Source organism: Synchiropus splendidus, chromosome 1 (assembly GCF_027744825.2).
Source record: "Synchiropus splendidus isolate RoL2022-P1 chromosome 1, RoL_Sspl_1.0, whole genome shotgun sequence".
NCBI lineage: Eukaryota > Metazoa > Chordata > Actinopteri > Syngnathiformes > Callionymidae > Synchiropus > Synchiropus splendidus.
The window spans coordinates 15,706,939-15,732,974 of NC_071334.1; the positions used below are offsets into that span (position 1 = coordinate 15,706,939).

Below are 26,036 nucleotides of genomic sequence, written 5' to 3' on the forward strand. Positions count from 1 at the left end.
AATTGTCTATGACCTACTGGAAAAGAATTAAATATCCGCTCTGACTGTTTCCTTGGTTTACTGTTCTCCTTTTCCTTGACCAATGTGTTTGGTCGCAGGAAGCTTTGCGGCGTCTCCCAGAACTGACTGAAGAGATACATGAGGCTGTCGTACTGGGAGAGGAGTCTGGCGGCCACAGTTCAGCATCTTGTAGTCCCTTCAATAAAGTCACACATTGACTCACCACATACTGAAGAGTCAACACCTCCATCCAGCTTACCACCAGATGTCATGAGGTATGCTAATGTCCCGCGTGGGTTGTGTTGCCACCAACTGAAAGTTTCACATGCTTTTGCAAAGTTGCTTTGAAATTGGCGAATTAGTCATTGGTCAACTATTTAGATCTTACCCTATGGCATGTCTTTGTTCAACCAATATGTCTGTTTGAAAAGAAAAACAAAGTCTGTATTTTCCTCGTATTTAAGTGGGTTTATTTCATCACCTCGAAATTTTTAATTTTCAAAACGATGTTCTGTTTCTTATCATCGACATGGTGACCCTCAGGTAATTTACATACACATCATGTATTGAAACATCCAGAGACAACCAGAAGGAAACAATAATTCAAGATGACTCACTTAGTCTGTATAATTGTGGTGATCAGAATTAGGACATGGACGTGCTCTGGGTGGGTCAGTCAGCACTTGTTCCCCAGACAAGTAAATGTGTGTCTACGCTTTTCACTGAGTCACTGAGAGTGCATTAAACATTCAGAGTGCTCTTCTATTCTGGGAAGTTAATATTTCAGCTTGCAACAGTGGCACTCTGCAAAATGTCAAATGGCCTTCTAATGCAAAATTCAATTCTCTTCAGTGCTTAAGCATCAATGTGCTCGTGATCACGGTCAGTTCTTGTGCTAGATATGATGTGGACTGGTGTGAGTCTATAAAAGTTGCTGAATGACAATGAATAATAGAAATAATGAATAATTGCTGCAGCAATTGTGTTAATGGAAAATCATTGAACAAGTAATACATGAAGAAAATGGAAATAGAAGTATCTTAACAATTATTTCTCAGTGAGAAGTATGAAGGGGTCATTGTACATGTACACATTCAAGTAAATTGATATCTGATCTATATAACATTGTATTACAGAGACATACAAAACAAATCAGAATGTTTTCCAGCAAATGTTTTCTTATTCGAACGACAAAAAAAAAAAAACGTCTTTCCTTTCTTGCTATTATTTTGTTATTCTTGTTACCATGTACAAATATAGCATGCTAACAGTGATGTAAAATCAGTGGAATAGTGGGTTGGTACAAACAGTGGACAGCTGGTCCAGACGATGCAAGGTCACGTGTGTGGAGAAATCCAGGGACTCGCGGGACTCGGAACACAGAGAGTAAATGCGATGTTTCAAACGCTGACACTGTGTGGACGTTGGTGGTACCTTCACGTCCTCCTGGGTTCATGGTAAAGCGTTTGCTGAAATATTCAGAATAGTAGTCTTGATATACTCCTTTCTTTGGCCCTAATATTCATGTTGTATACACTGCAACAGAAATTGAACTGATCACATTTTTAACAATTTAGGAAACATAAAAAATGTATATATATATATATATATATATATATATATATATATATATATATATATATATATATATATATATATATATATATATATATATATATATATTGAAATGAAACTGTCGTGCTGATCTGGTGGGAAAAAAAACTGAATGTTTTGTGACGGCTGAAGGTTTGCCTTATTATTTTCTGTCAAATCTTCAGGACAGGAACACTATTCTGGGCATCACCTTCTCCTCTTGTTTTGGTTTGTGACTTGTAAAAATGGAATCGACTCCCGGATTGGAGGAATGAAGAGGAAGAAAAGTCTGAAATTGTGCTGAACTTGCGCTGTCATGTACGCGTAGATTTGAAAAGTGCGCAGCTGCAGGTAGGAAAACTGGACGGTCAGCCTGATCTGGGCCAGATTTGTAGTAGCTGGGGAAGGGCTGGAGGTGGCTGAAGGGTGGGATGGGGTAGTTGCTGCTGTAGACTCGATGTGTCGGGGGATTGTTGTAGGCAACAGGGAGCACCAGCCCAAAGTGGGCCTTTATGGCCAGCAATTCAGCACTGAGACGGGTGTTCTCATCTCTTAAAGTCTTGAGGTGGCGCTCCAAAATTTGGTCTTTCATTTTCCTTTTCTCCCTCGACCTCTTGGCTGCTTCATTGTTCCTGCGGCGTTTCTCCCAATATGTGACGTCTTTGTTCTCCTCAGGAGTGAACACTCTTTTACGACGGTTCTTTTTTGATGGTGACAAGCAGTGGTTCATCTGGGACCCCAAGTGAGCCTGGGCGATGGCATCCATGTTGGCAGGAATTGGGTTCATAATAGGGAAGCTAAAGAATAAAGGAGAAAAGAAAGAAAACAAAATTTGTTTTTACTTGAATGCCTGTTTTCATAGTCCAAATCCCCCATGCACATGGGCCAGGAGGCTCCTACTGTGGTGAGCGAGTGGCTGTTCTCAATGTTCAAATGACGTTCGGGGCAATGAGAGAGTGATCACAGCCAGGTGCAAAAACGGACTGCATAATGGCCCTGTGCTTTGAAAATGGCCAATGGACTGAAAACATATGCACAGACTTCTCATTTAAGCTCCAAACACTGTCATGATCAATCATAACATGAGTGTCAATGAATGGCACTTTGCTGAGCATTTGTTTTCACAAAATAAATGTCTTCTTGATATATTTACAACAACATAACACATAGAATCTTTGTGTTATTTATGTTATTGTGTTGACAGGACGTTCTGTAATAGGCAGTGCCCACCATGGATCCTAAATACTCAATAACACAAAACAATTAAAATAAAAAATAACAAAAAAAATAAAGTCAGAAAAAAATAAATCCTGTTCTTAATTAGAGCTGAATTCTATCGAGCCGTTCTGATCCCAGATTACTATTTTGTCTTTCTATAATCTTTATTAAAGGTGTTTCCTATTACTGTTTCACGGTTTGTAATGTTATTGGTTCCATTTAAAACGCTGATGGAAGAGTCATTTTGTATTTGCTGTACAGTATGTTCTGTCATCATGGAAGGTCTAGATTTCAAACTCATTTTAATTCAAATGTTCATGGAATCTCCACTGCTAAAATTAGAGAGCACAGTGCTTCCTCTTACAAAAATCATTATTATCAAAACCCAATGAAGCAACAAATGTTTCTCATATTGAGGCCACTATTCACTGAAGGATATGATCTCCTTTAAAGAGGATATTTGAGATCACATTTTGACAATGAAAAAAAAAACCTATTATTGCACTTTTTCAGTTTAGTAAATTAACTCCCAAAAAATACAGAAAAAACTAACATTTCCACAGCTCCCCACTGTCCATACAAAGGTAATCTGGTCAATGATTTCTGGATTACACTGGAAATACTTTTTATACATGAAGAAACATTCCATTATGACACTGACCCGCACAGCTATTCATTTTGTTTGTCAGTCAAATTAAAGTCTTTCACAAGGTTGTACAATGATCGCCACATGTTTTCCTAGCTCTTTTGCTTTGTTTTTAAAAAGTAAATAATTCTCTGTAAAGCAGACGTGGAAAGCCCCATGTCCACTACTTGACGTCACTATTCTCATCGACTACAGCAAAGAATTTAATGTGTTGACAATGTAGAATTGTCAGCAGAACCAAAATTTATACGATTCTCATTAGAGAACGTCATATTTTACACATTATGCAGCTCTCTTTCTTAACATTTTTAACCGTGTTAGTGGCACTATTCAGCGGATTTGCTGATATCACTGGAGGCAGTGGCATGAGGCTTCCTTCCAATTCGTCTGTAACAGCAGGAGACTTAGCAGTGGCAACTTAGGAAGGGCAGTTCTCAAAGCAACGTTATTTGACACCTAAATCTATTTTAATATAGAATTTAAAAGATAATAATAAAACAAACTTGAAAGACACTGTTTTGTGGTCTACCTGATCAATAATCTTGATAATATCTCAGTGTTTTATTTTCAAAACTCAATTGCATTTGTGGCTTGTTGATGTTGTGTGTGTAGTTGTGGTTGATTATTTAACTGTTGCTACTTTCAAATGTCACCCTGCGTGTGTTCCACGATTTTGGCTCATACACGTGACCATGATGTGGTGTAAATGTTAAAATGCAAGTCATTCAGTTCCCTCATGTTTTCATTTTCCAACATAACAGGTACTTCTCATTTCTCTTGCTCACTAATAGATTTCAAAACCTTAAAACACCTTGAAGTGGGTTTCCCCAAACTCTGAATCATAGTAACTTTCCACACTTGTAATGTGGTTCCTGCCGTGGCAGTGTCGCATATTCATCCTCAACCACATGATCTAAGATTTTTGATGTTTGTTTGTGATCCTGCTGCGTCTTACTGTGTAAACATTTGAAATAAATAACCCTGGTTCTGGAGCAGCTGAGTGACCCCAAAGATCCTATCAGTTCAACCCTCCACCGCCCGCTCATCCACAGCATTATCTCATAGCATGGTCACCTGTTAAAGCCCACATACTCCATGTCAAGTCCACTGTAATGTGTCGGTCTGTGATGTAGCAGAATAGAAAGCGGCCAATGGTCTTACCGCTTCACAGTCCCTTATCAGCAGCAGGTGAGTCGAGGTGCAAACCCGGTTGGGATAGTGACTATATGTCATGCACGTCTGTGGGTTGCATGAGAGCAACACCCCCTTGTCAACTTTTTTTTTTCCATCATTTCCACTCTTTGATTTTTTTTTTTTTTTTGAGGAAGCCAAATAGAACTCCTGATTGGACAGTGCTGTAGATCGTAGACTCTCACAACCATGAAGAAATGATTTAGTGTGGAATGGTGTATATTTTAGATTATGGGACTGATTTTACAAAATTTTTATGGGTCCTAAAACACATATGGGAAACTGTTTTCTGACATTATGTGTCAAGTGATTTGTCAAAAGGTCATGTAATGGTTTGCATCATTCAAAATGGTGTTGGTTCTGGTGAGCAGGAGTCCCTGCATCAGTGAAAGAAGACAAGAGACCGCATTTCCCTTCCTTGTTTGAAAGCACTTGTTTTTAAATCTACTTCATTGTTGACACCAAGTGGAGGTGGAGTTCAGTGGCACAAGTATCACCCCGATAAGCAGTGACCATTTCAAATCATTCTTATGGAAACTTCTTCAAGAAAATTGCCTTTAAATACAAGCTCTAAAAGCAATTTCGTAGCCTAAAAATAATTTACCTTTCCTTTTATTATTTTATGCCCATGTAATATTCATACAATTATAAGTGTAGAGCGTGTGTGTGTGTGTGTGGACGATCCCTGGAATTAATGAAACTCTTGCTAGCAGGAAGAGTCAGTAAATAGTTAACCACATATGCATGTGGACATTGCCTACACAGTTATTTGTGCTGGAATCCAAGAGTGAATGTGAACTCAGTAGACTTGTGCTCACTGAGCCAGTGTGGACGCCCTGGCACCTCATGTCTCTTATATAAATGGAATGAGTTGAGGACAGGTCCTGAAATTATCCATGAAGGAAAGGACAGTTTCTTCATGTTCTTTACTTTACTTTTACTTTTGGATAGAAGCGTCTTCACACGTCTTTGCCACTGACGGGGTGACAACAGTTTTGTGGTAACTCTGGCTACAGGGTTCAGTCACTTTGGATACTGTAAATATCTTTCCATTGTCTCAAACAACAGTGATACCTGACGGTGACGGTAAATGTGACTTAGAAAAATTCAAGCCCTGACATGTTTAATGAAGTTGTGAAACTGTCGTTTCCTTCTGTGTGGTGTATGTGTATATACCTGATCTTTGCAGCTCAACCGCAAGCAGGCAACCGAAATGGAAAACCGCACTTGAACTTAAAAGTTTTTTTTTGTTTTTTTTTCCTGTCTCACGGGGGAGTCTGTGGAGGGGATTTATCTTACTCAGTTTTACCACAGAGGCTGCAGCCTTGATTCTTCCAACAGCCGAGCTTCCAGAAAGTTTCCTTCTGATTCTGATGTTCTGTGACATGTGACCAGTTGACAATTTGACCGTATACAACACTCTCAAACAGAAGAAAAATAGTTCAAAACCATTTGAGTCTGTTTTACTCGTATGTTTCCCAATTGCTCCTGTGATTGCAACCTGTTTTCTACTTTCATTGTACCTCAGGAATGAGTCAGTGCTTTCACAATGACTGGGTCATGATTTCCGTTCAGAGACTCCAAGAATCCTATTAGAAGAAGAAAGTACCAAGAAATGTTTTTCCTTTTTTTTTTTCCTCTGATCCTTTTTAAATGTCTTATTTATTTACAGTGTTTTAAATAAATGCTTTGTTGACTTAGATGAAAGTTTTTGTGATTACTAACACATTATTATCTCCAGTAAAATGTGGCATTGTGACATTTGATCATTTTTTAAAAGATATTTTACAGTTTAACTGTCTAACCTAACGTCACGATATGAGCAATGAGAAATGATCCAAAGGCCCTGTAGCCTGTCGGAGTTGTGTAATCTGTTGTGAGAGTTTTCAATCGATAACAATTTAAGGTGAATGAGTAAGCAAGTGTTTATGAAGACCCTAACCTGACCAGATACTCTTTTTCTGCACTGGGACCGTCACTGCAACATGCTCCATCTGATGCAGATAAAGGTGAGGGTTTTTTTTTTTTTTTTTTTTTATACGAAGGACTTCTGTGTTTAGAATTCTCCAAATGTTTGGCTGGTGTCATTCTTTGTTGTGGCACCTTGTTAGAAAGGGCCATTTGTCTTATTTGTATTTTCAATGATTGTATTGTTTCTCCTGAATGAACATGTCACATATGTTCTTTGCTGTTTCTATCTATTTTGTATTTTAGTGTACTTTGTTGTTCAGAACTTCATTGCCATAGTGCTTTCCCCAGCCTCTCGCACGGGACCTCACCACCCAAAACTAACCTCAACTAGGACTCCTAACAAGTCTCAGTGACCTTATTATTTAAATTGTGGCTAAACCTTTTGTGCACTGGCAAGAATGTCCCCACAAAGCATAATCACATACGTACGTTTCCAAGCATTGGTCTTCAGAAGTATAGCTAAACCAGACACACACACGTTTGTCTTCCTTTCCTAGTGAGGACCGTCAATGATATGCATTGACATAATGCTTTCAACCTCTCGCCCTGAACTTAACCATCCAAAAGAAATGGCTAACCAGAGCCTACACCAAACTTATATTGTAGTGACCCAGTTATTTTTTAAGTCTTCATCCTCAAAGTGAGTCATAACCTCGTGTGGTCCATCCAAATGTCCCCACAAAGTCATACAGTCCTCACAAGCATAGGACGAAGAAGCACACACACACACACACACAATGCTATAGTAATTTAAATTAGTTTTTGTTTTTACGTGTGTAGTTTAAGTGGCTGTCTGTTAACCTTACAAGATAGTAGCCTCATTTCATTCATGCAGTCAATTATTCTTCAACTCAAACATGGTGTTTTGATGGTTTCTCCAAGGTCAAAGGTCTATGTATTTAATGAACATTGCACTTAAAGTTCATTGAAGTGGTATAAAAATCATATAATATGCACAGGTAGATACGTAGATCTGCTAAATAATCAGATACTCTGATAACACCAAACATCCACTGGTGCTTGTTAAGCTCAGGATAGATGTAATTTCAGTTTTTCTTTGTCCTTTGCCTAATTTTGGGGGGGTGACAGTGTCTTGCTTTTTTAAGAGTTTGCTAACAATGAAGAGCTTTTCTGCTTCAATAACATCTGTTTTGTGTGCAGTAAAATCAGTGTTGCATATTGTCAGTAAATATATGTTAGGTGTTGTTTTACGAAAGACAATGAACAAACAATGTCTGAATTTTGAGCATCAATGCTTGACATATAACCTAAAGAGAACAATGTTTTTGTTTATGCTACCGTAATTCATTTCATTCACTTCTCATACTGTGACACAAAACCTCGAGACTTTGGATTGGGAGTCCTTTATTGTTGAAGTCAGTTGTTTCCTTGCAGTGATGGTCAACAGATGAACCTAAAATACTGAGGCGTAGAAGTGTTCGTGCTTGACAGACCACCGCAGGGTCTTAACCACATATCTGCAGAACACAGCTGTTAAAGTAGATAGGAAAGATTGCCCCAGATCACAGTCACATCAGATGATAAACGCACGTGAATGTGGCCATTGTGGTCACAACCTTGCTCATGCACCAAGGCAGAGATGTGAAACCACAAACAGAACATTTAACTGAAAAATCTCTTGTGAGCCGAAGGGGTTTTTTGTTTGTTTTTGTTTTATTTGCTTTAGTTGCAGCGCCTTTTGTGTGGCAACTACAGTACACAGAATTGTCCACAAGGTGACACTATATACACGCACCGAGACAGTAGAGGGTTCGTTTTGATCCAAGGATTAGAGTAAATGGTTTTTCTTTTTGCCCATGAACCATCTTTCAATGGTAATGTTCATGTGTGCTACCATTGTTTAACATGACAGGTGTCAGATGAATTTAAGAGAGAGATCGTGGTGTCCGAGCCGATCCTCAAAAGGGCAAGTGTGTCGCAGGTTTTGGTTCCATCTGGATCTGACCAGGCACAAACACTTTAACCAATGAGGTTTCAGATGAAACAAGCAACACCAGACCAAGACACTTGGTCAGTGCAAATGTGTTTTCTTGGTTGGTTGAAACAAAAAAAAAACCCACCCACTGCAGCTTTTTGTGGAAGAATTTGGAGACGCCTAACTTAGACAAAATGCACGTTTTTTTAAATTTTTTTTTATCATTTTGCATTTAAGTGAATTATTTAACTGGAAGACTTGTGGAATTGTGCTCATGCAGAGACACTGGGTTTGCACACAAAATATTGTCGAGTCAAAAGCTTCTTTTTCTCGTTTAAAGTAAAGTTTCTCGAGTAAATACAAACATTGTCAGATGGGGCATTGTCTAGAGTAGATTATTTATAAATTGGTTTATGGACTGAGCAAACTGGAGAGAGAGATCAAATCAGACTTCCCCACGTTAAGATGAGGAAAACAAAGTTATCTTCTGCAAAATAAATAAATCCTTTCTGATACTCAGAATAAGAATTGAGGAGGTTAAACACTGAAATATTCAATGGGTGGATGTGGAGAAAACAGTCAAAAATACTTTGCTTCTCAAGTAATTTGGCAATACTTAATTCATTCATAGATCCGATCATTATTATCAAGTCAAGACCAGCACATACAGAAACCAAGACCAACAACAATACAGAAACATTGATCATATAGACCTAGATGTTTATTTCTTACTACACAAGAAACGGCGGGCATGTTTATAAACGAACTGAAATGCCATCATTTGAATTTACTCATGGTTTGTTTTGAATTTATTTTGGCCCCCGTCGCTGGTCTTTTGGTCTGAATGCTCTGATCTCAACACGATCTTGACTACAACACTGATACACGTTGACATCAAATGATGATATGTCATTATTGAGAAACTCAGATAAGTCACAAAACTTTTATATACAGGCAAACAGTGGCGCTTCCTCGTGGAAGGGAAATGTTCTCCCTTGAACCTGAGTTGGCAAATCCTGCCAAATAATTTGATGAAACTATGACTCATCAACTTTTCCACCATATTCACCATCTTGCTGTGTGAAGCTGGGAATAGATTTGTATCAGGAATTTGTATCAGGAAGAGGCTGAGGGGAACAACTTGTTGAAACTTCTTATCATAAAATAATGCAATGCCAACAGCTTCACTTCACAGTTGTGTTGCACCATCCACACTTACTAGCTGTTTTTTCTCCCTATACCTCTCACCTACTTTCCCTCTGGTTTTTCAAACATGTCTTCTGGGCTGAAAACCAGTGACAAATGGAAGCAGGAATCTCATTTGACTGTCGAAGCGGAACAATATTCAGAATTTACATGTGACCCAACTGATGCATGCTGCTCAGTAAACAATGTTTTGGTTCAATCGACATGAGGCGTGTACTTCATTTACTTCCTCACCTTACCAGAGCTGAAAATCAGGAGCACTAAACCTGTGATTTGATATGTTTACAGTGTCTCATCCGCCCCTCCCACATCTATTCTTGCCTCGTCTGAGGTGCAGAGGGATTGTGGTCTGTGCTGCTGAGCCTCCACCTGGGAGGGAACTAAAGGAGGGGCCGGCAGAAGGTAGTCACCTGAAGCGCTGAAGCAAACAGGTGCTTGTTATGCGTGTCGGCGCATGAACGTTATGTTGGGCTACTGGATCCAAGCAGTGAGCGTTTAATCGCTGCAGGTAAATCCATCACACACTTTGTGGCTATTAACGTTATATATCTCTCTTATCGTACATTGAATGGGGGGTTGATCTGTGTTTGTTAAGCTTGAAACAAAAGTCTTTATACAAATCAAATGTAATCACCGTTGACGTGTGCTCAGATAATTGAAAACACTGCAGGCAGGTGAGGATGAGAACAATGGAGCATTTGTATTGCATAGTAGCGCCATGTAATGAGTGACTGCGGGTGTACAGGACATGAATACAGATGTATGTCTGCTTCCCTTCCACAACCAGAGTCTTTGAAAACCCTCTTTGCCGTCATGATAAATGGAAGCTGTGACTCAGGTAGGTTTGCTCAGATTCCTGCTCCTCTTTTTTTTTGACTGACATTACAGTTCGTCTTACTTAAAGATGTGTCGGACTATTTGTTCAAACGCATTTATAACCCAAACCGTCGCCCAAATTGTGGCTTTGAAAAGTTTGAAATAAAAGGGTGATGTGAGCGACTTGAGTGGACAGTGGATTTGTAAATTCAGTCCAGAGTGGTTTAGGAAACTACTTATGTTTTCATTTAAAATAAATGTGGAGTTAAACAGTGTTTTTTGTGACTGTAATCTGCACCAGGCCTCACATGGGAGGTCCGGGCAAACAACCGCCACTTCCACAGGAGGAAGAAGTCCTTTCTGTGCTACCGCTGGGGTCGCTACGCGGTCAGTGAAGCGACTATTGCTGTACAGAGAAAAAAATATTATTATTTTTAGATGCCTCATTTGTCTGATTCTCTGTTGTGGGTTGCCAGGACAATGTGGTGCGCAGCCATAAGTACTCCCTCCTGACGTTCCTGCCCCTGACATTGTTTGAACAGTTCCAGCGAGCGGCCAATCTGTACTTCCTTCTAATGATGGTGATTCAGGTCAGACGAAGACACACGCAGAGCGAGAGAAACAAATGATGCAAACTCATTCATCCTCAGCAGGTGACATGGGTTTTTAGCTGCAGCTACTAGACTTTAGCATCAATTGTGGCAACTCTCAATGCATGACATTCAGCTTGGCACAGGCCCCATCCAGACTCACACAGTTTAAACAAAGTTAAAGTGTCTTGGGGTAACATTTCTGTTGTTTGTACTTAAACATAATAATGGATTTATCATATTTATTTCATCATGTAAGTTGATTTGACCAACATGACCTTTCTTTGGATGTGAGCCAATGAGAGGCAAATGGTGAACACAAGTGTGAACCTGACCTCAGAATTAAAAGTTCAGGTTATGACATGTATTAGATTTCAAGACTGCGTATTCAATAATGTCATCTAGAAACTACCGTTCATCTGCATTGTTGCAACCTCTGCATACATGTTTGCGCTTGTGGATGCAGTGCGTTCCTGTCATCTCTTCTCTTCCCTGGTACGTCACTTTGATGCCACTTGCCATGGTTCTTGCTATAAGGGCGCTGAAGGACCTCATCAACGACCAGGTGGGTTCAGTTTCTAGTTTCCTGATGGAGCCAGGAACGTCCACAGAAATGTCCTTAAACTCAAACCCCACCTGACCGCACAGTTGTATTTTAAGAGCGCGCTCCGAGGAAGGTGTTCGCTCTCTCCTCTCCCCTTCGCTGTCCTCATTGACTCCATGTCCTCTTCTCATTGACCAGACCAGTCATCCCAGTAGCATTAATGTTCTCCTCTATCATGAAAGCGTTTCCTCTTAAACACAGACGTGATGTTTTGCATGCAGAATCCTCTGGTTAAGTGCATCGCTGAGTTACGGTCGTTAACAGCTCTGGGTGAAACGCTTGCCTGACCCCTCTCTATTGACTAATCATTTAGTGCGGGTGTAAATCTCCCAGCTGGTGTCACTGTAGAGCCCTGTAATGGCGTCTCTCCCTTCTCCTGCTCAACCTTTCACAGACACCCTCGGTGCCTCTCACACGTCCATGTCCATCACTCTTTCCAGCCCACCATGGAGACGCTCCTCCGTCTCTAGCCGCCCTCTCATCTTTCCTCCCCTTCTCTCTGTCTCCGCTGCAGGCGAGGAGACGCAGTGACTCGGAGATTAACTCCAGACCTTGTGACCTCCTCATCTCCCAGAGGTGAGGACAAAGACGCAGTGGCTTGTTCTCGCAGCACTGTGCCAATGAATGAATCCCTTGTTGAGCGCAATATACACATTTGGGAATGAATTTACTGAACAAACGTGTATGTTTATGACTTCCCCTACAGTGAGCTCAGACAAGGTTGGCCTGTCTGTCTGGGAATATTCCCTTTCTGCAGAGCTGGTCACCTCTCACTGTCCAGAGCTTACCTAACTTGACACTAACACTGACACGTGCTACACTTGGTTCTTATCTCATCTTCTGCCTCAGTTTCAGTGCAGCACAGTGGAAGGACATCTGTGTTGGAGATATTCTACGGATTCATAAAGATCAAGTTATTCCGGTGAGTGAGTGACTCTACAGTTGACGACAACTCAGCAAAACTGTCGCAGCGCGCACTTTGTTGGTTTTTCCGCTCGGTCCCTGCTCTGCGCATCATGCAAATTCTATTCCGTGTTTTGCATGGAACTCGTCAATGGAATATAAATTCAAACGTCTATGTGCTCACTGGCATTGATATTATTTGTGTCTATAATTTGACAACACTTTTCTTGCACGTTTTAGATATGATTAAAAAAAAATCCTGATTCAGCTCTAGTTTCTAGCATTGTCTCCGCTCTGTCGCTATTAGTCAACCCAACCAGCCAGACATGTTACGGAAATTGCCATGACATACATGAAAGGATTTATTTTATTGTCTATGTATGAGCAGCGCAACAAGGTGTTTTGCTTTCATTCCCACAGTGGAAATGCATCAGAGCAGTGGTGCCAAACTCACAGTAAGAATCAGTCATGCAAATTTGATTTTGAATTTGTCTCATCTGGTTTTTTTTCTACCATTGTAATGTATTTTAAGAGTTTTTGAGTGAGTGCTACTACAGAGCGTTTTTAAGACACAAAGCAAACATGTCTGCAGCTAATGCTCTAATAACAAACCTAGTCTTTTTGTTTTGGATTTCTTGTAGCGCCTCCTGGAGGCCGTGCGATTGAACATCTGACTATTTCAGTGCAATGTGCCCGGACTTGGTGAAAGATTGCTGCCCTTTAACAACAGCACTTGTGTACAGCAGTTAAAGAGTGGTTAAGAGAGTTTATTCATCAAGTCCAGCCTTCACCCAATTCATGTGAAGTTAAGGAGGACATGCTCTGAGTGTCCTGATGTTGAGGGTAAACCTTGGTTTAATGTGTTTTCAAAACCATGCTGTTTGTCTTGCTCCACTTTGATGAGTCAGACTGACTGTGTTTTGTGAGTTTCACAATCCTATGAGAAGACTGCAGTCAAGAGCATGTATCTGATTGAGGAGATGGCTCTGCAGACAGTGGTGAGCACAGCCATTTCTGAGTGTGACGGGAGCCTTTCACGGGTCTAATCTAAACAGTGTTTGGACAATCTGTGGAAAAGTCTTCCATTCAGACGTAGAAAAGCTGTGGCAGCCTGGTGGCACCATCTGTTGTGGTGATGCAGGGGCTCCACTCTGAGACTCTTGTGGGTGTTATCATGGGGATATATGCTAATTGATTAAGATGTTGCGGTGAACTGTATTACAGTACTATATGTGATGCTGACAGTATGCACCAGGACTCTAAATACTAAACCCTGGAAGAACATGTGGCACGTGAATGCTGTATTTCTTTTATAGACAGCACATGGCTTGACTGATATCTGGAAGCATGACCAATATCTTTGGAGCATCTTCTGTTTAGTTTTTTTTTTTTCATGACTGGTGAATATACATATGTAAGTGCACGACTGAAAGCCACGCAGTTGATTACTCTGTATTTTAAAATGTTGGTCTGGTATTCCCAGGCAGATGTTCTCCTCCTGTGCAGCTCGGAGCCCCACAGTTTATCTTTTGTTGAGACCGCAGACATTGATGGGTAACAGTTTCACTGTGCAGTAATTCTAAACAAACTATGCGCAGTTTTCGTGTGTGATTTGCAAACTTTTCTTCATGCAGAGAGACGAACCTAAAATACCGCCAGGCTCTCCAGGCAACACACACTGCTCTGACCTCGGGCAACACAGACAATATGCTTGCCGCCTTTGATGGTAACTCAAATTTCCTACGTCGTCCATTCCCGCCTGATATTCATCCCATCTTTTTCCAGAAGACATATGATGTTGTTTTCCAGGTGTTGTGCTGTGTGAAGAACCAAACGACCGGCTGTACACCTTCAGAGGTCAGCTTCATTGGCATGGAGAGTGTCTTCCCCTGGACAATGAGCACATCCTCCTGAGAGGAACAGTCCTACGCAACACGAAGTTTGCCTACGGCCTGGTCGTATACACTGGTACGTGATGGGAAATGTATTCTGTGGTGAAAAAAAAAGGTGCAGGTTTCCATAAATATGACTCTGAAATTGCAAAAGCAGGTCAGGGAGTCGCTCTGGAGCTGTAATTTGTTCAAGCCGAAACTGTACATTTTTGTTACCAGGTGACCTATCTCCAACTCATCCTCTACCTCGGTCTCCTTCAAAGGCAAATTTTAGAATGCAGAATGCATTATGCCGCAAATTATGGACAGTGCTTAACCCTTGCAAATCTCCAGTGCTGGTCTCTTAACATCGCTCAGACCGCACACTCCTACAGTCTTTAAGTGTTCATTGATCGGATATTACTGGACCAGGCCGAGGTGTCGTGGATCTCACTGCTGTGACCCTTTCAGTTGTGGAGAAGCAGATCTATAGATCAAATTCCTCCAGAGATAGGTTTTAAATCATCAATCAGTGGCCATCTATCGGCACGACCCCAGTTCATCCTGATTATAACTCTCACTGTCCTTTTACAAATCTGACAAACGCTGCTTTCAATTAAACACGTGAGGCAATTTGCATAACTGTGTTATGCCCCTGTGATGACATGTGGTCAAATCCCACATTATTGTCACGTTTATACTTAAAGCAGTTTGTGAGAGATTTACATTAAAAACATAAAGTGCAACTTTATCGATCCCCTGCGAGGGAAGTTCTCTCCTACCCATGACCTCACTGCCGAGAGGTCACACTTCTCTTGAGCCGGTGAGGATTCAGCATCTTGCTCAAGGGCACAAGCACATATGCGCACTGACATAAGGGCATGAACTCTCACCTTCTGGCTGCAGGATGGTCTCGTATCATGCACAACTATCCTTTGCATTTAGCGGTTGTCTATTCTATACCAGGCGCAGACAGTAAGATCCTGAGGAACTGTGGGAAGCTGCGAGTGAAGAGGACTCAAACAGAAAAAGTTCTCAACAGAGTTGTGATCGGGGTGAGTGGTCAACTCGTGGGAGGATTACAAGACAGAGATTTTTGATGAAGTCACTGGAACCTGTATCTGTTCGGCGGCAGATAGTCTTGTCCATCCTGCTGGTTTCCCTCCTCATGGCCATCGGCAGTGGCGTGTTTTCATACCGGGGCACGAGGGAAACGGATGCGTGGACAGTTCTGGTGGTCAATGGGAATCCAGTTTACACCGGGTTTCTGGACTTCTGGAGCTATATCATCCTGCTAAGCCCAGCAATGCCCATCTCCCTCTACATCACGTTAGTTTTGTCTCCACTGAGCTTGTCTGGGCTTTCACTTGTAGCTCACGTGTGTGATCTTCTGCTCAGGTTTGAGATCATCCACACCGTTCACAGCAAGTTCATTGGCTGGGATCTGGATATGTACTGGCAGCCGGGGAACAGGTTCGCCGAGGTCAGGAACACCGTCCTAACTGAAGAGCTTGGCCAAGTGGGATACCTGCTCAGTGACAAAACTGGAACGCTGACGCAGAACCGTCTCCTCTTCAGGCAGTGCTGCGTCGCAGGCGAGATCTACGGTAAATCAAAGTGGCTTTCATGATACTATTATATTTAAACACGCATATCCCTTCCACCGGATGTGCTTCAATGTTGGATGAGCAAAAGAAGAACATGCAGTTGTGCCTGTAGAATTGATTTCAAATATGTTTATTTTCACTCAAAGTTGATTATTGCAGCCAACTTCTTCTGCTCTGGCAGATAAGATACTTTGAATTTTCTTTGTCTTCAGTGTTAGAAACACAAATGTTTTCATGTTTGCCCTCTTCCTAGTCATTGAATAATAGGCCTACACAATACTTTGTGTTGTACCAGATTCATTTGTGTCAGGCAGGTATAAGACATGCTTCACTGGATAAGTTAGATGGACTTCATGGAGCAGCTTTTTAGGCGTGGATAACTTTTGACCTGAAACATAAAGACGTGGCACATGTGTTTCTTATTCCTCATCAAGACCTAGATACAAAAGATCAACTGATTTCATTTGCTTTACAAGATGTTTTCAGTCATTTCAGCCGATCTGTACAGACCACAGAAATGGTTCTGTCTGTATAGAGCACTTTTTCTTTAGCCTGCTCAGAAAATGACTGGATAGAGAGATGGGCGGCTCCATGTGGATGTTGCCTTAGTCTTAGTGACAATATGCGGTTTCAATGTTACAATACCTTCTATGTTGAAATGCCACAACTGTCTTGCAAAGATGATACGACTCTGTTTTAACTACTGCTTTTCCTCATACCTCATACATACAAGTCATGTTTAGCACAATACATTGCTCAATTCTGCTCAATGACACTGAAAAGACCCCAGTTTCGTTTCGCATTTGTTCAACAGCAGATGCTGTGGTGATGAGGGGAATATATTTTTAGATGGCAGTAACATAATGAACGAGTTTACACAGATACGTTGTTTTAAATATTAATGGGTGTATTTGCTGCACAATAATAACCACGGTGTTCTAACAGTCTGTCAGAGGAAGCACTCTCCCGGGAAGTGACCTCACATAAACCGCAAGATGACTCTTCTTCCTCGAGAGACAATGTTGATGGAAGTGCAGGATACAGTAAAGATGTCTAACAGCGAGGACTCTATTGATTAAATATTTAACAGTGGCTCTGCTCACAAGAGTCCAACTGTAACTGAAACCTTGTCAGAATCACACCAGCCATATGTTCAAGTGTCGAACAGACCAGATCTCGAGTGAAGTGAAGAGCCGAGCAATTGTGTCTTAAACATTTTCTTCTTTTCAATACTTACAGGTGATGTTTCATTAAGAGCAGAGGACATACAGGTGCAGCTGGTGATCTAATGTTCTCCCTTTGGTGGCCGACTCTCATCTTTCTCTGTCCTGCCCTGTCAGCCCATGGATCTTAGCTGGAATCCCTACTCCAGCGGCGGGCTGTTTATGTCAGCTCCAGAATTGGTGGAGAGGCTTAGAGGACAGCAGTGTCTGCTGGTCAAAGAATTCTTCACAGCGCTGTCGCTCTGTCATACTGTCATGGTGGAGTGGAAGGACGGTGAGTTTTCACTGACTCCGTTGACGGCATTTAGTATGTATCTGAAGATGAACAGGTTTTGAAAAGGGGAGGACGGCAAACACACTCTTGGTCAGTCATGCAGCCTGTCACACACCTGTCACTCAAATAGAGCTGAAAATGTGAGGCGGGGGAGAGAGAGATGACGGGTGCAGATCTTCTTGACAAGGCCAAGCCGTTCCATACATCCCCGGGGAAGGGCTCAAATAATGTAGAATGAGGAATTGAAAGATCAAATGATGATAAGGTTAGTTGGTTCAAGTTTCAAGTAACATATCTAAAAAAATGATTTTCGACCGTGCACTGCAGCTGCAGGGGAGGCTGCGAGCCCAAATATATCGACTCATAACAATGACTTCTTTCAGTATGAACTGATATAAATAGAGATCTTCATTGATGCAAGCACAGTGGTGGGAGTCCCAGTGCTGGGACTGGATGGAGGATGATAATTAAACATTGAAAAAATGATTTTACTAGCATAAAGTAAAGTATGGAGAGAGAGTTATTATTCAACTCTTAACAATTTTTGTCATTCCTATCTATGAGCCTAATTTTTGGAGGTGACTCCAAATATTGATGTAAGGATGAGGTTGTGTCGTGTTTTGGAGGAGCATGCCTGAGCTGTTTTTTCTCTTTCGGGACCACAATCTTCCCTGCAGAGCGTCCTGTTTACCAAGCAGCGTCACCAGATGAGGAGTCTCTTGTCAATGCCGCCCGGGAGCTGGGCTGGGCCTTCCTCTCCCGAACCAGAGAGTTTTTGGTGGTCTCTGAACTTGGAGTGCACAGGAAGTATGAGCTGCTGGCTTTGCTGGATTTCACCAGCAGACGAAGACGGATGTCTGTGCTGGGTTAGAATACGCTCTGTTTGAGTCACGGTTGATTTATTTGACCTGTTCATAACTGAAGATAAAAATAAATGATGCATTCTGTTTTTTCTCCTCTCAGTGCGGGAGCCGGAGGGAGGGTTAAAGCTTTACTGTAAGGGGGCTGACATGGTGATCCTGCAGCGACTGCAGAATGACTGTCCACATCAGGATAAAATTGAACGCGCCCTGGAGGTGAGCTTCTCGCAGCGTACTACTCTCAACCTGCATTTTATCGACTAGTTTCACGTCTTATGAGTCGTTTCAGAAAACGCACGGGTGGTCTTTCATATGTGCGGCTGAGGTCAAGCCGTATGGATGTCTTCGGTCATTTGATCAAATTTTGCTCATAAGTAAGGATTATAAAGCTGGCTCAGTAACAGTGAAGTAACTCCTGTCATGTTACTTGCTGTATGTTTGAGTTGAAAATCCCTGGTGCTCTGTTTGCTTACCCTTTAAGTATTGTCAGTTTCATTCCTCTTTCAACATAATGTCTTGCTTTATGTTATGCTAGCTTTTTGCCCAGGCCTCTCTAAGGACCTTGTGTGTTGCGGTTCGACCTGTTCCTGAGGCGTCATGGGACCAGTGGAAGAAAACCCTGAGCCAGGCTGCTGCCATGGCGACCAGCGATCGTCACGAACTGCAGGAGAAGTTGTATGATCAGATGGAAAGGGACCTTCAGGTAGATATGCACTGCCATGTACTGGTTAGTAAGAGCAGCGCTTGTTTCATTGCTGTTGTTTTTTATAAAAAAAGATAATCTGAACTTGAGGTGGACATATGAGGGGGAAGTTAGGGGAAGCTGCAGAGGTCACTGTTAGTTGATTTGTATTTGTGTAGTTGTTGCAAATTTGCACATAATTCGGACAATTAAAAATGTGACATTTTGTAAAAATGTTTTCCACCTTTATCAAATTAAAGCCTGAGAAAGACTGATGTAATGATGTATTTGTAGCAGACTTCACGTTGCAGTTCCTCTCAAACTTGGATGCCCAACGCTACAGGCTCCTTTAAAAACACAAAATGCAAGGAGAGATTACACCGGGCTTCAAATACTGCGAGCTTCATGATCTCAAGTCAAAACAAGTCACATATGTATGTGACACCCCAGGTGCCAGTTGTGAATTATAGCGTGTTGGATCAATGTATTTCCGTGTAGAGGCGTTCCAGCATGTACTGGAGGGCTGAAATCTTCAACGTGGTAATATTTTCAATGTTTTGGTGTCATTTCTAGTGTTGATGTTTTTTAGCGAGAGTCACAGATGGAGAAACATATTGAGTTAGGTCACACTTGTGACCTTTCCTACCTATGACGCAACAGTAGGAGTGGCTGACGGTGTTGTTATTGTGACCATCTGAGGGTTAATTCCTCTGAGCAACCACTGAAAATGCCTAAAAAAAGTGGAGAGTGCAGACAGTGTGGTACTGGTGGAGACAAGTGACAGCTCTGCTCAGTGGCAGGAGTGTAGCATAGCAGAGTGAAAGGGAAGCTTCAGAGGACAGTGTTGAGGCCTGCTGTGATGTAAGATGTAAGATGTGATGTTAGAGCAGAGGTGGGCAATTCCGTTTCCTATAGGGCCACATTAGAAACTGTAAGGGTTGTGAGGGGCCATCATCAAAATAAAGAGAGCGATGACTACAAAACGTGATGGATAAATATCCAAGACAAAGTGGTACCTCGGTTCTCGACCAATCCTTTCCAGACGGCCGTTCGAGAAGCAATTTGTTCGAAATCTGAATCAATTTTTCCCATTAATCCCATGGAAAAAGAAATAATGCGTTCCAAGCCTTAAAATAGGCTTTTGTAGGCGTGAATGTAGAGTGTCTGCTGCAGGTGCGCTGTTCGTCTCTGTGTGTGGCCACTGCATGTGGGAGGGGTTGCCGAGTGAGTGACGTCTCTCCAGAAGTGAAGAGGTGCCCGGTGCGTGTCCAGCTCTGAATGTGCGCTTCTGTGCTGTTTGGCTGTGACAAAGTCGTAAACCAAGTAACGCTCTGTCCCAGACTCATCCCTGTCCCAGCTCCAGCCCACAACAGGACATCAAACCCTGGAGTGAGCGCTCCAGCCTCAGAGGTGTGGAGAGCGAGCACCTCCCCTGTGACACTCTACCACGGTCCAGTGCGGAGACAGGAAAGGTTTTACACCTCAATATGAAGAAAAAACAGCCAGTCAATGTAGCTAACGGGACACGTCTGCATACAGAAGCTGCGTTATACACAATAACAAAGCGCGTCGTGGGTCAGCTGATCGGTCTGTGCACGTTATGGTTTTTCCGGCTTTTTTCGGGGGCGTTCGAGTTCTGTATTTTGTTCGAAATCCGAAGCAAAAAAATCTCGAAATTCTCGTTCAAACACCGATTTATTCGAAGTCCGGGACGTTCAAAAACCGAGGTACCACTGTATATACTAAAGTAACAAGGACAAAATTCACCTAAGAAGATGAAATGTAATTAAGGATACTAAGAATAAGAAATGTAAATATGCCAGGAAACCTATTGAAATATTTCATTTTATATGCACTTAATTTGAATATACTTCAATTATGGAATAGATGCTCAAAATAAAAAGGAAATTTATTTCAAAATATATTTTCAGTATTCCTTCAATGTATTTTGAGGAACAAGAAAAAACATGCTACGTTTACTTCTGAAGTGGTGGTGGTGACTAAAAGAGAAAGACCAAAAAGGGCAGAAAAATTAGGACATATTATTTTTATTATGTTATAGTTTTAGTCTGACGTCAAATGGGCCATGAAAATACAGGCATTGGGCCGCATATGGCCCCCAGGCCGCACTTTGCCCAGGTCTGGTTGAGAGACTGTGGCTCAGACAGGATGAAGAGTTAGAATTGTAGCAGATGCTGCGTTTTTCTTTGTGAGCGATTAGGAAGGACTGGATAAGTGTATCACAGTTCACGTAAAGAGGGAAAGGAGAGGAGGGACAGGTTGGAGGAAGGATGTTGCCGATAGAGGTTCCAGGGAAAAGGAAAATGAACCCATGAAATGCAAAGATGTAGTAAATGAGGACATGAAGAGAACCGATGAGACTAGTGAGGACACGTAAGATCAATAGAAGGGAAGGAAGCTGTCTTGCTGGGGAAAGCCCTGGTGGGAAATGTAGCCAGACAAAGAGGGCAAACGGTTTCAAGTGACTCCTGTTCGAACCTTATAGGCAAAAACTGTCGCCCCCCGCTAGTGTTAGCATTCAATATATTCTTTTTGATCAGCAATTATATATATATTTTCTGATCCATGTTTTCAATTGTCATGTTCAGCTTCTGGGTGTAACGGCAATAGAGGACCGTCTGCAGGACGGGGTTCCTGAAACAGTAGCTCTGCTCCAACAAGCCGGGATAAAAGTCTGGGTGCTGACAGGAGACAAGAAAGGTATTTAGGAACACACTTGGAGTGCCAGCGATGGCGTGAGAACTTTACCACCCGGGCTTCACTGTGCACACAGAGACGGCTGTTAATATCGGATATTCCTGCAAACTGCTTGACACGAGCACCCGAGTACTGGAGTGGCAGGAGCTGAAGTTGGTGGTTGATAATAAGCCTGGACCTTCACACTCGCCAGCGTCGTGTGATTGATCTCTCTGTGTGTTTACCCTCCTCAGACAAATCCTGCAGTCTTCTGACCCAGAGATGACTTTCTGCAAGACCAAACAGACGGAGGTTTGGGCAGTGGATAAGGAGATGACTGGAGAAAAGACCGCAGTGGTTCTGACCGGGTCTGAGCTTGTACGTTCTTGTTATTATGAAGTGGCTTTGCAGGCTGTAGGGAAGTTTACATCTCACTATTATTCTGTACTACTACTCTCCTCTTCTGCTGTACCTAGTGCATTTTTATGTCCCTGTTTTAATTTTGTTTGTTTTTTGCACACATAGCTCTTCACTCAGTCAAATTGCTGTTCCAGTAGTGGTGCAAAAACCTATCATATGATGCAGCTCCTTTCAACCACCAGTGCTCCCAGAAAGGAATAGTCTCGCGCCATTGATGTTCTTTAAACAGAGGAGCGATTGTATCTTGAATTACCTTGAAGGTAAATGGGTCAAACTAACAGTGACCCGGTTCAGTCAACCAAGCTTGATTTATGTAGCTCTTTTCTTGCAAACTTTATGAAAATACTCATAACCACTCAACTTCACTCTGTTGTAAATCACCAGGACAGCACTTCACATCCACGACCTGATAGGCGTATTAGGCTTGGAATCAAACCTACCGCAACAGTGCAGTGATCCGCTTGTTCTCCTGCAGTCAGAGTTTGAACAGGGGCCAGATTGGGGCGCCACGTTCATGAAACTGGCCAGCAGGTGTCAGTCCGTGCTGTGCTGCCGTGTGACGCCGGGGCAGAAAGCTGACGTCGTCTCGCTGGTCAGGAAACACACCGACTCGGTCACTTTGTCGATCGGCGACGGTGCCAATGATGTGAACATGATCAAGAGTGAGTCACCTGAAGTGTCAGGGAGAAAACAAATCTTAACCATTCATCTTGGCTTGTTCTTTTTTTTCCAGCGGCCCATGTCGGTGTAGGACTGGCAGGAGTAGAAGGAGGTCAGGCGGTCCAGAATGCTGACTTTGCACTTTCCCAGTTTATGTTCCTGCAGAAACTGTTGCTGGTCCACGGCCGCTGGTCACACAGACGTATTTCCTTATTCCTACGCTACTTCCTGTTTAAAACCAGCAGCTTTGCCTTGGTGCATGTTTGGTTTGGTCTCTACAATGGCTTCAGTGCACAGGTTTGTGGATTTGGTTTGTGTCACCGCCCTGCTGTGAGCTTTTTTACATTAAAATTCATTGGGTTTTTTTGAAGCGCCTGTATGAGCAGTGGTTCATCCCATTCTACAATGTGTTCTACACTGCGTGGCCCATTCTCTGTGTGGCATTCTTTGAACAGGTGAGTGACTTTGATTTCCTCCCAAAGCCAATTGTTGTTTTGATTATGGTTTATCTGGAAAACAATATTATTGTTCGGTTTTGACCCAGTTGCTTTCGCAGCTTTAAAAAATCAAAGCATATTTGTCTTCAATTCACTACTGTAGCGGCATCCCATCAGCAGATGACATCAAAGACCCAAGAAACCAAGAATATCTCCACTTTTGAGCAATATTTCTTTTGGTTCGTTCCTGACAACCATATGATTTATTCAAAAGCGTCATATCGAATTTATATAACCACTGTCTAATAGGCTTGTTAAAAAGCTGGTGGTACAGTATGATGGTACTAAAGGAGCAAGTCAGTTTCAGAGATGACTTGTGTATTTTTAGGGAAGAGATCAAAGGCATAGTTGAATAACTGAACCTCACACAAACTAGACCTCGAGTGATTCTCCTTTTCGTTTTGTAGGATGTGAGTGCAGACGCCTGTCTGAGGTGGCCAGAACTCTACAAAAGACAAGACCACTCCAGCATCAAAGTCTTAGTCATGTACCTGTTGTATGCCGTATATGCGTCACTTGTGTTTTATTTCATCCCTTGCGGAGTCTTCTCTGACACAGACTTTGAATACCAGACCATGGCAGTCACTGTCTCCTTGGCAGCCACACTTGCTGCGAACACTGAGGTCAGAACATGTTTCATTGCAAGAATATTCAGATGGTGTTCCACTGTGTTTGGCGGGCTCGACTGAAAAAGGACCAGTCCTTCTGTGAATGCTGTGGAGTGTCAAACAGAACCAAAAAAAAACTTCTCAAGAATTCAAAAATATTCTGAAACTCTGTTTTATCATAAAACAAATTTGACTCAAACCCTTTTGAACCTACCTTTTGAACCATATTCAACTGTTGCACTGCATTGTGGAACCTGGAGCACCAGTGTCTGGAGTGGACCATGATCCATCTAATGTGTGCTCTTTTCACAGATTGTGCTTTTGACTCGGCACTGGACCAAATACAACTTTGCATCTGTCATCGCCTCTGTGGTTCTGTTCTTCATCTTAACCAGAATCACCCACAGTGCTTTCCTGTTTCGGGCTGCACCCACTGACTATAATTTTCTTGGTACTGTTGCTGAGTTGTGTAACTTTGTTGTGCATTTATTTCATCTGTTTGCATTTTTATAGGATACACTGTGTTGATGTTTTGTTTCTTTCTTTCTTTCTTCTTCGTTCTACATCTGATTGCATTGCAGGTGCCTCTGAAAAGGCCTTTGCTGAGCCAGTGGTCTGGCTAACTGCTCTGCTCACCTCCTGGACTTCTGTTTTGCCCTCTGTGGCGTTCCATGGCCTTGACATTATCCTCAATAAGAACGGGAAATGCAAGGTGAGATATTTCTGTTGTTCTTTTTTTTTGTCCTTGACTTGGGATGAATGTTAAAAAAAACTTTTGAATGTCTGAAAATGTAACATAAAAACATGTATTATCATGTTTTTTTCATCCAAGTCACTTGTCATGTTCCCCAAACTTTTCCCACAGCTTTACATTTAATACATCTTTTTTTCAATTAACTTTTCTACATTTTCTTTCCTAAAAATGGTGTCTTAACTTTCTTCTTCTTAAGTAAAAAAAATATGCTCAATGAATCACAATTTCTTTGACATGTTGTTGCCATTTGTAGTATTTATTTTGTTTTCATGATCTAAATTCTGCTCTACAAATTGTGAGAACTCCAGCCATCAGTTGGTGAACCAATCAATTTAAGAATGAAATCATTTACACGTTGATATAACCGAAACACACAAGTGTTGTGTCAGGTATTTGTTCTATTTTCAGCATGAAGGCTAATCTTTTCTTTGTGCTTCTGCTCTAGGTCCACAGTGAGAGTCAGTCTGTGGAGCTGAGGTCAAAACTCAGTAGGCTGTCGACACGACGGTGCAGTTTTAGTCTCTCACAAGGAGCTTCGCAACTCAACAGCCAAAATGTTGACATCAGCAGCAGGTGACAGTCAGTGATAACTGACCTCCGACCTCCCACATAAGGAGGGTTGTTGTGAAATGGTTGTCATTTGGTGTAATGTCTGATCAATGCCCAATACCAGCACGAAATCCTATTACAAGATAAGACACTGGAAATGTTGACTCCAACATGGCAGCCAAAGACAGCAGGATTTCTGCTCCATGTAAATCATCGTGGTGCGCGGCCATGGCAAAATAAAATCCACCGTGCTTTCAGAATTATTGTCTTTTTTTTTGTTTTAGATGATACAAATATAAATGGTATTGCAGGACTCATTCACATGAACACAAAATTCAGAGCATTATAAGAACTCAAAAGGTCACTGTCATCACATCAACCAATAAGTAGTTCGAAAGAAGAAATACTGTTTTCATAAAAACATTCAATAAAACATCATTACATTGTGATGCATATGAGTATGAAGACTATATAACTGGGTCAAGGTTTGTAATGAACGCAAGACTTTTTTTTTTTTTTATTTAAACTACGTTGTTCAGGAACCAATAACTTGTGCTTGTCAGAGGATGAGAGGATGACGGCAAACTCCAAAATAAACATGCTGACTGTGGAAGAAGCATTGATAATGTCCCCCTTGCACAAAAGGAAAGGAAGGAAAGA

General features: G+C 41.8%; 1 protein-coding gene across 1 annotated transcript; it reads left to right on the top strand.

The window, feature by feature from the left end:
• The first annotated feature begins 178 nt into the window (after positions 1-178).
• Positions 179-25,837, top strand: atp8b3 (ATPase phospholipid transporting 8B3). Its single transcript, XM_053857480.1, has 30 exons — positions 179-275; positions 10,050-10,269; positions 10,549-10,599; positions 10,879-10,964; positions 11,054-11,167; positions 11,634-11,732; positions 12,286-12,347; positions 12,621-12,693; positions 14,158-14,228; positions 14,309-14,400; positions 14,484-14,642; positions 15,512-15,600; positions 15,681-15,874; positions 15,944-16,152; positions 17,392-17,423; positions 17,493-17,649; positions 18,327-18,515; positions 18,613-18,741; positions 18,799-18,809; positions 19,045-19,212; positions 21,801-21,912; positions 21,986-22,061; positions 22,143-22,266; positions 22,784-22,970; positions 23,042-23,265; positions 23,340-23,423; positions 23,873-24,088; positions 24,386-24,524; positions 24,655-24,785; positions 25,273-25,837. Exons 3-30 carry the CDS (start codon positions 10,575-10,577, stop codon positions 25,402-25,404), a joined length of 3,384 nt encoding a protein of 1,127 aa, XP_053713455.1. The 5' UTR covers positions 179-275; positions 10,050-10,269; positions 10,549-10,574; the 3' UTR covers positions 25,405-25,837.
• The last annotated feature ends 199 nt before the right edge of the window (positions 25,838-26,036 follow it).